The 14586-nt window shown below is 42.9% G+C and overlaps 1 protein-coding gene across 1 annotated transcript in view; it reads left to right on the forward strand.

Moving 5' to 3' along the window:
* TRUB1 (TruB pseudouridine synthase family member 1) overlaps window positions 1–14586 on the forward strand; it is a 60283-nt gene that overhangs the window by 582 nt on the left and 45115 nt on the right. The window contains exons 2-3 of the mRNA XM_019502882.1: window positions 2176–2271; window positions 9171–9226. Of these exons, the coding sequence (XP_019358427.1) occupies window positions 2176–2271; window positions 9171–9226 (152 nt within the window). The remainder of the gene's footprint in view (window positions 1–2175; window positions 2272–9170; window positions 9227–14586) is intronic.

Here is a 14586-nt window from a genome sequence, read left to right on the forward strand (position 1 = left end):
CCCCCCCCCCCCGCAGCAGCATGCGTCTACCCCCCCTCCATGCTAGCAGATTGCTAACCCATCTGACACTGTGGCCTGGCCCACGGTGGAAGTCAGATCCCTGGTTTGCGCAGGGATGGATAATGGCCAGTTGGAAAATCTGGTCCAGAGTGTCAAGGGGCTGCAGAGGGAAACGTGGATGAGGGCTGAGGCAGAGGAAATGTCTGCTCAGATGCTCCCAGCTCTGCGTTTTTAGGCACAGGCGGAAATTCCTTAAAATTAAATCCCAGATAGAGTTTCCTTCTCTCCAGTGTCTGCTTGCACAAGTGTCTTAAGAATGGGGGTACTTCTTGTCTGGCCTCCTCATGCAGCTGGGAACTGTTCTCTGTGTGAACCTGCCTGACAGGCTTGCGTTGGAGTCCCCCACAAACATGGGCAGGACCTGAGCAGTCACTCTGCTGCCTTCACTACCCCTCCATTTCCCCAGGCCATGTACATTGGGCCCATTGGCAAAGAGCAGGTCAGCAAAAGGTCCTGTTCTCCTCTAGTTTTTCAGGTTGTTTGCAGGTCCCGGTCTAGCAGTCTGGTTTTGGTCCATGGAGGGAATCCCACTGAAGCCTGGCTCCGGTGCTGGGAGCGACTGCAGGTTTGGGGCAGACCTGGACCAGCCTGCAGGGTTGGGGTATGCCCGAGTAAGCTTATCACTTCTGTGGGGCTCTGTGCCGCCTCCCCTTCTGCACAAGAAATTAAGATTGAAGCCCCCTTACGGTGAGCCCCATGTCTGCACATCCATGGCATGGTGGAACCATGATCCTCATGGGCTGATTGTAGACTCTTTTGGAGTTCAAGGCCCCAGTCCCGATCTGAAAACTGTATAGTGGATCCCTGACCTGTGGGGTGATCTGTGGAGGGGGCTCCACACAGCTAGGATCCATCTCCCTGTGATATCTCAGTGCTGGATTGGGATCTGTATAAAATCATCATAATGGTCACTTTCTGAATCATTGCTGTTTCTGTTGCTTGCCTGGGCCTTTGAAGCACTGGGGAGCTACTACCAGCAGTAGGGAGAAAGTGAAGCAGTTGAAATAATAAGGTGTCATTGTAAACCTACAGATCTAGGTGCGGAGACTTGAGGGCATGTGGAGCCTTCATAACCATATTGTTTACTAGCTTTTAAGTTCCCAGTGCCCTTTAGTGTGGTGAATGAGCCCTTCAAAGAGTGGCCTGGGCTGAGGAATTCCTAGATCGGATTAAAAGGCCAGTCACATTTGGACAGTCAAACAAATACAGCTGGAAGGGACCTTGAGGTCATCTGCTCTGCCCCCTGCTCTAGGCAGGAACGTCCCTGCCCAAACCATCCCAGGAAGACGCATGTCTAACGGGCGCATCTACACGTCACCCTGCAGTGACGTAGTGATGCGCTGTCACCATACAGTGCACTACATCACTGTAGTGGTGCGCTCCCTGAGCATAGTGTGCTGCTAGCAGCGAAATCTAACCATGCACCATGCACACGGTGCAGTAACCACCCAAAGGAAGTACTAAAGCTTGGCACCGTAGCAACATTGCGGTACGGTGATGTGTAGACGCACCTAACCTGTACTTAAAAATATCCCAATATGATACTGGTTTGTGTGTGATACCACGAGAGCTGATACACAACAGTGAGCAGGTTCTGCTTGCTTGCCCGCAGCCCCGTGGAAAACATGCAGCCTGCAACATTTCTCCCATGTTGTGCAATTAAATATGGCAAGACTATTTGTACTGCGTTACCATAGAGGGGCAGTGATTGCACACCATTGTGTGTGATAGATGATCGCTCTGGTGGGGTTCTACTAATGATGAGGCTCCATGTTTCATTAATGATACACACCAGGTAAATTGCCCACAGTGGTGTTCTTTGAACCTTTCACGGCAAATCTGTTTGTGATGGTGCAGGAGATGATTTATTATTATTGTCTGATACTGAAATGGCACACGGTGAAAATTGCTCTAGATGAACCAGTGGTGATTTTTTTTTTAGAGGAGCAGTTTCTATGTTCTCAATTCATCGTTTAATTGGAGAAGAAGGGAAAATTCTTTCTGTTTAAATTTGTTCTGTCCTTTTGGTACCTTTCAACATAAATACCAGATACTTTGCCTGCTGCCATGTGCTGAGGTTGTCTTATAATGCCTCCTGTCAATTTATTTGTGCAGAAGCTGGTGTACAAGAGGTTGTCAGAAAAAGGAAGAAACCGATCTTGAAGATTGGACACGGTGGGACTCTGGATAGTGCAGCTTCAGGAGTTCTGGGTAATAAAGAATATAAATATCTGTCATGTTTGTCTCGCTTTTATTTAATGAATTTTGCCTCTGTTAACTTGAGATGAGTATGTACTTTTGTTTGAATAAGCTGGCATTTTGAAGCTGTCGTGATTTTTTTTGGTAGCATTTATTGTTATAATAATGTTTCTAAAACACCATTTTTGTCTCCAAAGAAATGTTAAGTGCTTTATGTGTAGGCTTCAGTTCAGCCATCTGTTATATAAAGTGTAGCAACACAATAGATTAGGACAAGAAGTAAAGGTGATCCCATCCAGTAGATAAAGGACATCTATAAACTTTCCTGTTTATTGTTGTCAAGTGATTTCTGCATCAGATACAGTGTGATGTACTGAAGGGCATTGTTTTGGGACTGCAAAAAGGTTATGCATTTATGTAAAGTGTGCACTTATCCAGACTTCATGTAAGCAATCGTTCCTCTTAAGGCTGCAGCTCTATTGGTGCTGTAGTAGTAGCAGCTTTTCATAGCTTCATTTTAATATCTTCTAATTAGTCAGTGTGGTAGCTTCTTGTATTTCAGCAGGGACAGTGCAGTGCACTGAAGGACTGTTGATTTACAGTGCTTTCGGTGGCATGGTACCAGCAGCCCTGAAGCTGACTAGCTGCAATCATTTTCAAGGTTTCCAATAGCTGCTCTTTGACAGATCCTTCCCCTAGGCTGTTTCTGGCACAGTTAAAAGGACTATAGTGAGTTACAAAGCAGGCGGATGCAATTCCAGCTACCATGCCCCTATCTGAAGTGCAATTAAGTTACATAGCAGGCAGTTGGGCTGAAAGATGCCATGTGCTAAAGTGGTTCCTACATTTAAGGGGTATGTAGGTTAACTGGAGTGTGTTGCAGCATAAGAAATAGGGATCACACTGGGCCGAATGTGGTACTAATCACTTAGAACAGATGCATTTATATCCAAACTGGCTGTGTTGATTTTACTGGTAGCATGATATTCTGATAGCCTGCCCTGCAAGCTTACCCGTGGGACACAGTGAGCTGGATTACTTCCATCTTCACACCAATAATTTCATTAGTGGGCAGCATAGAATAGGAGCTGCAGTTAGCCTGATCTGACTGGTATGGCATGTTTTATTCCTTTCAGCCCTGCAGAGTAAAAATCCTGGTTGGAAAGAAGTCAGCAGGTGTGAGTGGATATGGTGGGGGAGTAGATGGGCTGAGTTCTGATGCAGTCATTTCTCTGAGTTGTGTGCAGAAGCTGCAAATATGTTGATGCCCATCTGCTGGTAATTGTCTTTTTCTTCCACCTGTGTGCACTGTTAACTTGCATAGACTAGAAGTGAAGCTTGAGCTCTGCTTGCTCCAATTTCCTGTACTCTGTTGCCATTCATTGGAGAGCACTGCATCTAGTTATGAAGCTGATGTTCTCTCCTGCACAGGTGTTCCCACCGAGCATAATATTGCTGGTTGTGGGAAGTCTACAACATTGATTTAAGAGGGGGTGGGGGGTTGGGTAGAGAAATCACTGATGCTTTTCAATTGCTTCTACTGTTTCTCTGCCATCCAATGGGCTCCAGAGCTTGCTCTTGTGGTATGAGAAAAAGTATTCATGCTTGGCTTATATCTGGTCCGGGCAGAAATGTGTCTCACCTTAATATGCTGCTGATCGATCCTTCACAAGGGCACAGGATGTTTCATTCCACTGACATACAAAGTGTACAGATAGAGATCAATGGGAGCCCAACTGAAAAGGACAACACGGGGAGGGGAGTGGGGTAAATGCTTTCAGACTTTTAAAGAGCGTAGAAGAAATAACAGGGGAGAGGAAGGAATTAATAACAGAGACACAAACGGCTTAATGGATCGCTCATCTCTTGCTTTACCCTGGTGGCAGTGGAACGTCTTGTACATACCAGTGGGCAGCATCACAAAATGCCTTCTGTGGCTGCTAAACCTCCTTTCCGGATGGGTGATGCTGTGCCTCTGAATTCAGGCTTCATGTCAAAGTCATTCATTGCTGCTTCCTGGCAGACCTCTCGTATACATGTGTGCGTGCTGGGGCCCTGATCCTGTAGCATTTGGACATACAAATAATTTTTGCATATGTGAGTTAAGCACTACTACACCTTTATAGGGTGCTTGGGTCCAGTGATGCTGAATGCCATGCAAATGTCTAAATCGTATATATATATTTTTAAAAGATACATTTTGATACTATATTTAATTTCATACTTTGTTTCATACTTTGAGGCTTTACAAATGTAGCATAGAAAAGGAAATGTAAAGGTGTTCAGTTCCAACTGTTAGCACAAAAATTGTAAAGTCTAGAGAAACAAATGGGAGCAGGGGTGGGGGGAGGTTAATCCTGATTGTGGTTCTTAATGTCAGTTCAGAGGTGTATCGGTTTTGTTTGTTTTGGGTCCTTGCCGTGCCATTGAGCACAAGATTATTGAAATGCAAGCAGATTAATCACAGTAATTAATTATTAATTTTTTTTAAGGGCTTGAATATAAAAGAATAACAGAAGTAAAACTTAAGCAACCAGGAAACAATGTGGTTCCTTCCATTAGTTTTCTCTATATACCTCTTGGGCAAGAGCTTGTATCGGTGATTACTTCATAGGGAGTATTCTTCTCTAAGCTTGCGGACATGCAGCTACGGGTCTGCGATCACTTCATCACCTCACGTGATTCACAAGATAAATCCAGCTATTTCAGAATAGGAGTCGATAGCACCAAAAAAACATTCTTGCCCTTTTGGTCTTTCTGAGTTCTTTGCAATAGAAGCATTTTTTCGGTAGTCAAAAAACAAGTGAAAACTTGTGGCATTTTTTGAGGAGTGCCTCAAGTCTAATGATGGGTGCCTTGAATCTGATGAAGTAGAGAACCATTGTGCTATATGTTTTTCAAAGGATAACTTTACTCTAGACTTGAGTGACTTGCTTCGTAGTAAGGCTGCGTTTCTTATGTTCTCTGCACATAAGGCCAATTTACTATATAGTAAATATGTCATGTATCTACGCCCTAAGTAAGATGAGACCAAAGCACATTATTCAAATCAATGGCAAGTCCTGTCTTACTGTATTATGGATAACTATAGAGTTTGTAAATGGGCAGAGAGAAGTGACTTTAATTCAGTGCTATGAAAATGAAGTATGTGTTTAAATAAATTACTCAAAGAAGCCATTAAAGGACAAGTCTAAAGATGGGCCAATTAATTATTAAGAATGGTAAATTAAAGCTCAATTTTGCTGTTTGTTTTACCAAGATTAGCCTGTATCTCCTTGCCAGAAATACATAGACTACACAATCTGGTGCTTAACAAAATAAGTTGTTAGTATGTTGTTTATACTCTTATTGAAGTTGGGAAGACAGGTACGTCCTTCTGGGCTTGGCTTGTCATTTTTCATTGGCTCAACACCTTCATGTGAGGGTCTTGGTACAAGCTTCAGCTCACAAATATGTAGCCTGTAAATTCAGTCTTTCTAACTACAGTGTGTGGCAATGTTGCTTTTGTCTTTGTGGTAGGAAATTCCAAAAACATCCTTAGAATTGAAACCCTCTTTTTTGGGGGGTTTGTATGAGGATTAAAATGTTACAGTATTTACTGGAGTACAAGATGAGATTTCCCCTCCCGACCCCAGTCAGCATGGGGAAAACAGCCCCTAGTCTTACATACAAGGAAATTGCAATGAATACATTGCCTATTTCTGAACTGCTGCTCAAAGCAGCTTGTGCTCAGTAATGGAAACCAACTGTAATATTGACTAAATGCAGCCAGCTGAGCATGACTATAAAAAGCATGGCCCATAGTGGGCAAACTTACTAATGGAAACCTACCACTTTTTTTTTGGCAAAAATATTTGTTTCTATATCTATAATAATAAACAAATTATGTATGTATGTAAGTACACCTCCAACACTCTGACAAATGGCCCTTGTGGTTCACTTGGCAGCTCAAAGCACACTAAAAACCCATAACACAGTTTGCACTGTGCAACCACACACCCATCTCCGTACCGCTACCCCAACCCACTGGCCTCCTTAGAGGGTCTACTGAACAAGTCTATGCCAGACCCCTCTCCCCCAGAAAGATTAGTTAGTGCAGCAGTCTCCAGCCTTTTTATGGTGAAGATCATGTTTTGGCACCCCAGATCTACCGTGTTGTCCCCTGCTCCACCCCCCTTCCTGCCTCCCAGATGAGCTGCCTGGGCTCTGACCCCATTCACCCAGCCCGGCCAGCAGGAGGCATTGCTCTGCCCAGCCATATGCATCCTGCGGCTCCTGATCGTGGAGCCTCTGACAGACTGAGATCGACTGTCAGAAGCTCCACGATTGACCAGCTGGCGACCACTGGGTAAACGCAACATCTGAATAAAATGTATGGTAGTGCCCATTAAGTGCAGTTCTACTCAGCACTGACTCTTTTTAAATGTCATGGTGAGCCACTGTGTTGCATACATTTCGACTTCCTTTTCACTCCCGCAGCTGAGCTGCACCTTTCTTTCCCATTTCCAGTGATTCCTGTTTCTTCACCAGCCTTAAATGTCCAGGAAACCTCACCAACTAGGGCCCCATACATTTTGCCCAGTTGCCCCCTCTCTCAGCCAATCCCATATGATTAGTGCTGATGAAGTTGCTCCACACCTCATTGTCATATGATTTTTTGGAGGATCCCAGGACTTGTCAGAAGAACATCTGGTTCCAGTTATGAGTGAAGGGCTAATTAGCACGTGGATCCTTTGTGGGATATCTGGAGTACACTCGTACTGGGCAGTGCTGAGCTGTGGGGTCTCTGTGGCTTGAAATGCTGTTGATTCTGCTAGGGTCTAGGCCAGTGAACTATATGGTAGATCACGAGCCTTTGGCTTTGGACTAATACCATGCACAGTTTATAGCATACATAAGTCTATGCTGAAGTGCTACGTAAAAGTGTTTATGGAGCTGAGTACCTGTGCTAAAACTTGCAGCAGTTTCAAAAGAGGTAAAATGCGTCAATTCTAGAGGAACTAAGTTTTACTTGTATACAAATTATTACAGCTACATCTATTTTAAGGTCTGTTTTTTCAAATGTGTTCCTCACTTCCATGGGCTCAGGGAGAACAGGGCCTGACAGTAAGGAGGTGGGGAAGGGGCTGCAGAGGGAAGAAGTTGTGGGGGCAAAGGGGCATAAACCTTATGCCCCAGGTTTATTGTCCCTTCTGTAGCAGTGGGAAGGGAAAAAATTCAAGGCAAACCTCCAATAACTAGATTCCATACCTGGAAAATTATGGAAAATGTATAATAGAACCTAATTTTGGGGGGTATCTTATAATCAAGATTGTCTTATATTTGGGTAAATATATTATTACTGGTGAATCTTCATTTTTATATAAAAACATGTTTCCAGATTTTGAAATAGGTTTTTTTTTAATTGATTTAAATAATTTGTAGATTATATTTGATGACATTTAAGTTTGGCCAATCCTTAGGTTGCTTTTGCCATCCTGACTTGGTTAAGGAGCTCCATCAGCATTTCTAAATCACTAACATGAGAAACCAATTTATATTCCTTAATTGGGAAATTAGTGATCAGTTATAACACAGACTTTTGAACCAATATATTTGCATGTAACATCTCATTCTTTACATAAAGGTGGTATCAGGCAGTTATTCCATTTGCAGATAAACATCTCCAGGCATTAAAATGATTATGCCTTTCAAGAGGTAACAGGTGCAACCAATATTTCTGTCACGTGTACAACTATACTATAGATAAGCTTCCACTTATAAGAACATAATTCAAATTCTTTTTATGGATTTAAAGTGAAAGATTTTTCCCTTTATCAAGGGAAGGGATACAGGGGTACACTTTTATATCAAAGCATGTAGCCCTTATGAAACAACCTGAATGTCTGTTGTTTCTGGAATATTTTGTGGAAAGAAGTATGAGAAGTTATATATTAATAATCCTTTTTGTATCGGTATCTCTTAAACAAGAAAATATTGGAGAATTTTGTCCCACTCACATGGTGATGAGTGCTTACAATGCATTAACAATATACCTGATTTCCCATGCTTTTGCCTTCTTATTTTACCCACTGCTTCAACCTGCTGTATTTGTAGGAAACCAGTAGACAAAATTACTAAAGAGAAGCACATTACTGTAGGAAGCTTTAATTTAAATTATAATACCATAAAGTGTTTTTTTTTTCCCATCCATTTACTTCATTGATGGAGATCTGATTGATTGTTAATGGCTACATGTAAAAATGTGATTTAAAATTGAAAAAGTCAGTGGTCCATACGCACACGTCTGCCTGTGTTTGATAATAAATGATCCTCACAAGAGACCCAGGGACCTCCTGATTATTTTACTTTCTTGCCATGGTCCTATCACAGCTAAACTAATTTCATTTATGGGATTTGCTGCTGCCTTGGTTGTGTTACTGTTGGCCACTAATAACCTTTAAATGGCCCATCAGTTACAGTTATGCCTTTGGCTCGCTAAAATGAACCTTGCCAAAGACTTTATCAAACCAGACTGAGGGACATGGTTAATTGCACTGCGCATTTCTTCACTGTGACTGCAAAAACTGCACAAAAGAAAGAAAAAAAACCCAGGATAGAATTAAAGCACATTAACAATAGGCAAAGCTTATCTGTCTTCCACTTCATGCCCTCTCTTTTTCCTCAGCCCCTAGTAAATTGAACATCGGAGGTGTTTTCTCCTAGGCAATATCTTTATCTTTTGGGATCCTTCACTTGCAAGACTCATTCAACTGATCAAGGATAATTGAGCCCATTTATACGCCAGCAGTGCAGGAAATGTGATATTTCTGACTAACGTGATGTATGGCAGTGAATGATGGTACATGCAAAGATTGTGAATCCAGTTTTTGTAATAGATTGTTGCAATGTTCCTCTTTCTTTCTTTGCAGTGGTTGGTATCGGAAAAGGAACAAAACTGCTCGGAAGTCTGTTGGCAGGTTCCAAGGTAAGAAACATGAAAGCTGCTTGTCTCTCCATTGAAAGAAAAAAATGTTAAGGTGAATTCTGGCACAGGGAACAAAAACAGCCAACATTTCCAAGAAGGATTTGGCAGGGCTCCCTTTTGGAAGAGACCACCCCAAAGCTTGATGTTGCAAGCATTAAACCAGTGGAAATACGTCTCTCTGCCATTGTCCCAGAGAACATCATTGATCAAAGCAGTTTGGTAGGAAGGGTTTCTTGTGCTTTAATTTACCCACCTCCTTCCCCCCATGTTCAATTCTGTAACATTTAAATAAAAGAAACAGAATGTGCTGTAAATATTTTAGTATTCTAACTTTTTCTGGATGTAACTACTGGCTGAGGTTTTCTGTGAGAACTGTAACATCCCATTTCTGTTACCCTGTCATGTAAATATATGAGTAATAATATAACTCTTAGTCCATCACACTTTGTTATGCAGTCGCAACTATTCACATCTCCTTTATGTGTGTGTGTGTGTGTGTGTGTGTATAGATATATATATAGATATATATATATGCGTGTGTGTATATTAATCTCCATGGTGTTTTAATGTGAAATGTGAATATTAATCTTTCACATTAATATTGTTGCCATGGCTAGACCCCTCCTCCCCCCCCACTGAAGATGATGGCCCCACTGCACAAAATACTTGGAGAACACGTTAGTAGAGGCATTCTCTGTTCTCTAAACCCTTGCAGTCTGATTTGGTTAAAGATGTGACGAGCAGTTGTGTCCAAAAAAAGCAGAGTAGTAGGAGGAAAGCAAAAGCAATAAAATCGTGATGGTGCAGTCATACTGATGGTTCCAAATCATTTTAGATTTAAGAGGTAAAATCGACTGTTTCTGACTTGCATCTAATCAGATGATTTTTTGACTGAATTCTTGCACGTACAGCACAGGTGGGTGAAGATGAAAGAGCTGGAAGAGCAGAGGGTGCAGGGGCTAATTCAGGGCGGAACCCCAAGAATTAGGGTCAGCATGGAATAAATGATGGAGACAGGTGTGAGAGATGCTGACAAAGGGGTATGCCAGGCTAATGAACAACCTTAATTTGGTTTTTCTTACAACACACTGGTTACTTGGGAAATGAAATGGGAGGCTAGGGAGATTGAGAGTATGCTGCGAATCTGAGAGCAAGGGTGTGCAGATGTATACAGAGGTCCCTTCAGAACAGACGTTCTTTCTTCCATTTTTGTGTCTAGCACCACGGGCTTTGCCTGGCACTGAGGCAATACCATAGTCCATATATTAGTGCTCAACATAAAAGACGCTTCTTGTGTTTGTATCACCAGCTTAAAGACTAAGGTTTCAAATATTCACTCACCTTTAGTGGCATTAATTAGGTGTGTAATACCATTACATGAGCATACCCATTGACAATAAAGTTGTGTGTGTGAGAGAGAATATCAGTATGCAAAAGCACAAGTGACATTGAGTGGATATGAAGAAACTGTCTCTATCTCCATACTTGTTGAATACCTGGTAGTCTGATCCCCCACTGGTGTTTCTTGTCACACCAAAGCCTGGTTTTATGTTTCCATTCACAATTGTAGGTTTTGGGGAATCGAGCAAATGTAGCTGGATTACCCAAATGTAGCTACTCCACCAAGTACAGCTCTGGCTCTGGGAGTCCAGGTTTTGAGAAAATCAAGTCCTGAGGTTTTATAGAAATTTTTTTAAAATGGAAAATTGGACAAGCATAGGAAATGCAGAAATCAATTCTCTCCAAGTACCATCTAGACTTTCTGTTACTTTAGGAAAGTCAATAATGGGCATACCCAACTGACAGCCCCTCTAATGTATTTCATGCTGACAATTTTTTCTTTTTCCTTTCTGATCCATTAAGCTATTTGTAGATCTTGCGTCAGTGATGTGAACTGACTGATATTCCCCTAATTTTAAGATGAGAAAAATTAATTCTGCAGGAGAGAATTCAAGCAAAGCAGTTGTAGCAACCGCATGTGACCCAAAACCCATTGTAGTCAATAGGAGTCCTTCAGTTGACTGCAGTGGGCTTTGGAGTAGGCCTTTAGGGCCAGGTCTTCAAAGGTATTCAGGAGGCTAAGCATGCAGAAAAGTTTCTGGAGCTAGATTTACAAGGTTCACCTTTGTCTATAAAGTGAACGGCAGGTGCCAGCATTTAGATTCTCAGTACCACCGTCTAGCCCAGACATGCCTGTATTGCCGTGCTGTCTTAAAGATCTACTGGTAAAGAGCTTGACAACACTGAGCAGTTTTTCACCTCCATCTCACAAACTCCTTCACAGGCATTTGTCTGCCTGTCTTGTCTGCAGGGTGAGAACCAGGGGATGCTTTCAGAGCACATGCAGTTCCACCCAAGACACGCATGCCCTCCCCTAGCTTATATTCAGTAGCCTAATGGTGAAGACTTTTCCAGGAGTATTCTGGTGTGGTGTACACTCAGTGTTTTCTATTGAAACTGTTCTATTCTTATCCTGCCACTCTCCTTAGCATTTATTATTGGATAGTCTCCACTAAGCATGCCCACTTTTTTGAAAACCATTCTTTGGAACCTCTCTCTCCCATGCCCATTAATGTGTTAATCATGGCATAAATGGCAAGGGTGGTACATGTGCACCCAATGACAATACCATAAATGGCAGACCAGCCACAAAATTGTTCTATGTGTAATGTAAAACAATTTTATGACTGCTTTTTATGGCACCTTAAATAGAACAGGTGGCTGGGTTAGGAACTGCACTGGGGTTTGAAACTGCCCCCAGTGCAGTCCCTGACAGTCAGCTGTTCCAAACCCTGATTGGGCCTGGTCCTAGATCCGTGGGCACCCATCTTTCAACTTGCCAGTGCAGGGGGGAGCATAATTCTAGGCTTCTCCTGCATTGGTAAGTAAGTCATGATTTGGGATCTGATCCCCAGTCCCAACAATTGTGCCTCCTGCTATGGCACAAATGCATGGCAGGAGCTTTGATTTTGGGATTGGGGATCAGATCCAGTGGCATATTTAAATAAATGTCTGCCAGGGGCTCTAGGGAACGAATTTGAGGTGGAAGGTTCCACAAGGTGGGCATGCACTTGAGTTAGGTGTTGCAACACGTAAATGCTCCTAGCCCATAGTGGGATATTCAAAAGTGCTTGGCAGTTTGCATCTAGGTATAGCAGACACCTGTAAGCATGTTATATACCTGTGGCTGGGGTTACACATATACATTATCTCACAGTAAATGCAAGGTGGCTTACTATACTTTCATTGAGGAGCAAGCTTTTTGTCATTTGTCCTGTTTATAAGAGCATGCACACCCTCGTACCAACAGGTGGTAAATTCACACGTTAGCATCCATCATGGGAACTCAAAATACCTTTGATAATCCGGCCCCTAATGCTCATTTCATTTACTAGAGATCTGGAGGTAAAGAGCTGGTGGAGACTGTACCTTTTTATAGCCCACCATTACCTTTTGAAGATGATCCCATGCTAGAGGAAAGCTGAGTCATTGTAACTAAATGAATTTTAAATCATTCTGGATAACACGGTGCAAAGCTTGAAAGCAGCTGCACTTAAAACCAGATTAACTTCTGCTTAATTGCTTCGGTTTAATTGTGACCAACTGAAGAGAGCTTCAAACCAGTTTAGGTGTCTGCATTAAACATTTGCCTTGCCTTATCTAGGTTATTGTCAGCAAGGCTTGATCACTGGCCATGATTCTTCTATATGCTAGCGCTGTTGAAAAACTTGCTTTTTACATGCCATGACATTGCCTGGAGTCTGATTTCCTATTTTATCTTATGTGCTTCAGTGTACATCGCATGTTTGTTGATATAATTTTTTCCTTTCCTCTATTTTGCTACTTTGTATTCTAGATTCAGCTACATTTGATACATTTTTCTGCTTGAAATTGTATTTTTCTTTCCTTTACTGTAGTTGAAAAGAATCTACACAGATTAGGTTCAGTCTATCAGTGCTGGCAGCATAACCACCATTAACAGGCCAAAGCTTATGTTACGGTGGTAAACTCCATATGGCAGTTCTACCAGAGACTGGCATATGTCAGGATTTTTTCAAATACTGTAAGAAACTTTCTTGACTGTGTGGCAGCTATCAACATGATCACTTGATTTGTAATTTATATGTGCTCGGGAAGGAGAAACACTCTTTAACTGTAAATTCAATTCTGAAATCGGTGCTCCATCAGATTGACCTCTTTAAGGACTAACTCAAAACAAATAGAAATGTGCAGCCAAGTGCAATATCTACTCAGAGTTCCAAGTTTCTTATCAAGCCCCTTAATGTTTTTCCAGAAATAGAAATATGTGTGGGTTGCCTCGTGGGTTTTCTTTTTATTTCAAATGTTCCAAGTGAGGAAGAGAAGTGCTGGATCCTCTCAGCTCTGCAGTGTAAATACTGAGACATTAATATTTGTGCCATAACATCATCTCTCTCTCTCTCTTTTCTCTCTAGTGTTCTGCAGTGTCATATTTTGACTTGGAGAACCTGTTGGGGTTGAGAGAGGATCTGTATTCTTGCATTAGCAAAATAAATGTCTCTGGGGCAGGGGTGGGCAAAATATGGCCCGTGGGCCATATTCAGCCCACCAACTGACTGTATCCAGCCAGCGGCTGCTCCTGCAGCTCTCCACGTGGGGTCGAGCCCTGCTCCCTCCCACCTGGGCAGCCTGTGCCACACTTCTACCTGTATGCGCTGGCCCCGGTCCCAGTGACTGCTCATTGTGCTGGGTGGGAGGTGGCCAGGAGCTGGAGCTTCATGTGCTGGGGAAAGAGCTGCTCAGGTGCAGCAGGGGCAGGAGGAGGAGGAGGAGCAGCCACTGGAGGCGAGGGGAGCTGCAGCCGCATCGGAGCAGCCCCACCGGAAAGCTGTGTGCTGGCCAGGGCTGGGGCCAGGGCCGATGAGCGCGGGCAGAATCACGGCATGGGCTGCCCTGGGCAGGAGCGGCACAGGCTTGGCCCGATGTGGAGTGCTGTGGGGGTAGCTGCAGGCCAGATTGTGGGGGGTGGACTGCCCTGCCTGGCCTGGCGAGTTCTGCTTTCTCCCCCCACCTCCTTCCCTTTTCCCTAACCCTTGGCCGACTCCTGGGACCTAACGCATGGGCAGCCCCCCACACACATGTACACACCCCCTCCAGCCCCCTGCCCCATACCCCTTCATACCCCCACCCACATCCCCCCACACAATATACAAGAGTAAGACTTTGTTGAGCTATTATGCAATTGCCTCTATATACGCTACTCAAAAAAACTTAAATCAGGACAAAAATAATTTTTTGAAGCAAAATTAAAATATGGTGTAGTAGATGTTTGATTTTTTGGTATATGATTTATTTGTTCTCTATAATTTGTTAAAATGAGA

This window comes from Gavialis gangeticus, unplaced genomic scaffold (genome assembly GCF_001723915.1).
Source record: "Gavialis gangeticus isolate Ggan-Ray unplaced genomic scaffold, GavGan_comp1, whole genome shotgun sequence".
Lineage (NCBI taxonomy): Eukaryota > Metazoa > Chordata > Crocodylia > Gavialidae > Gavialis > Gavialis gangeticus.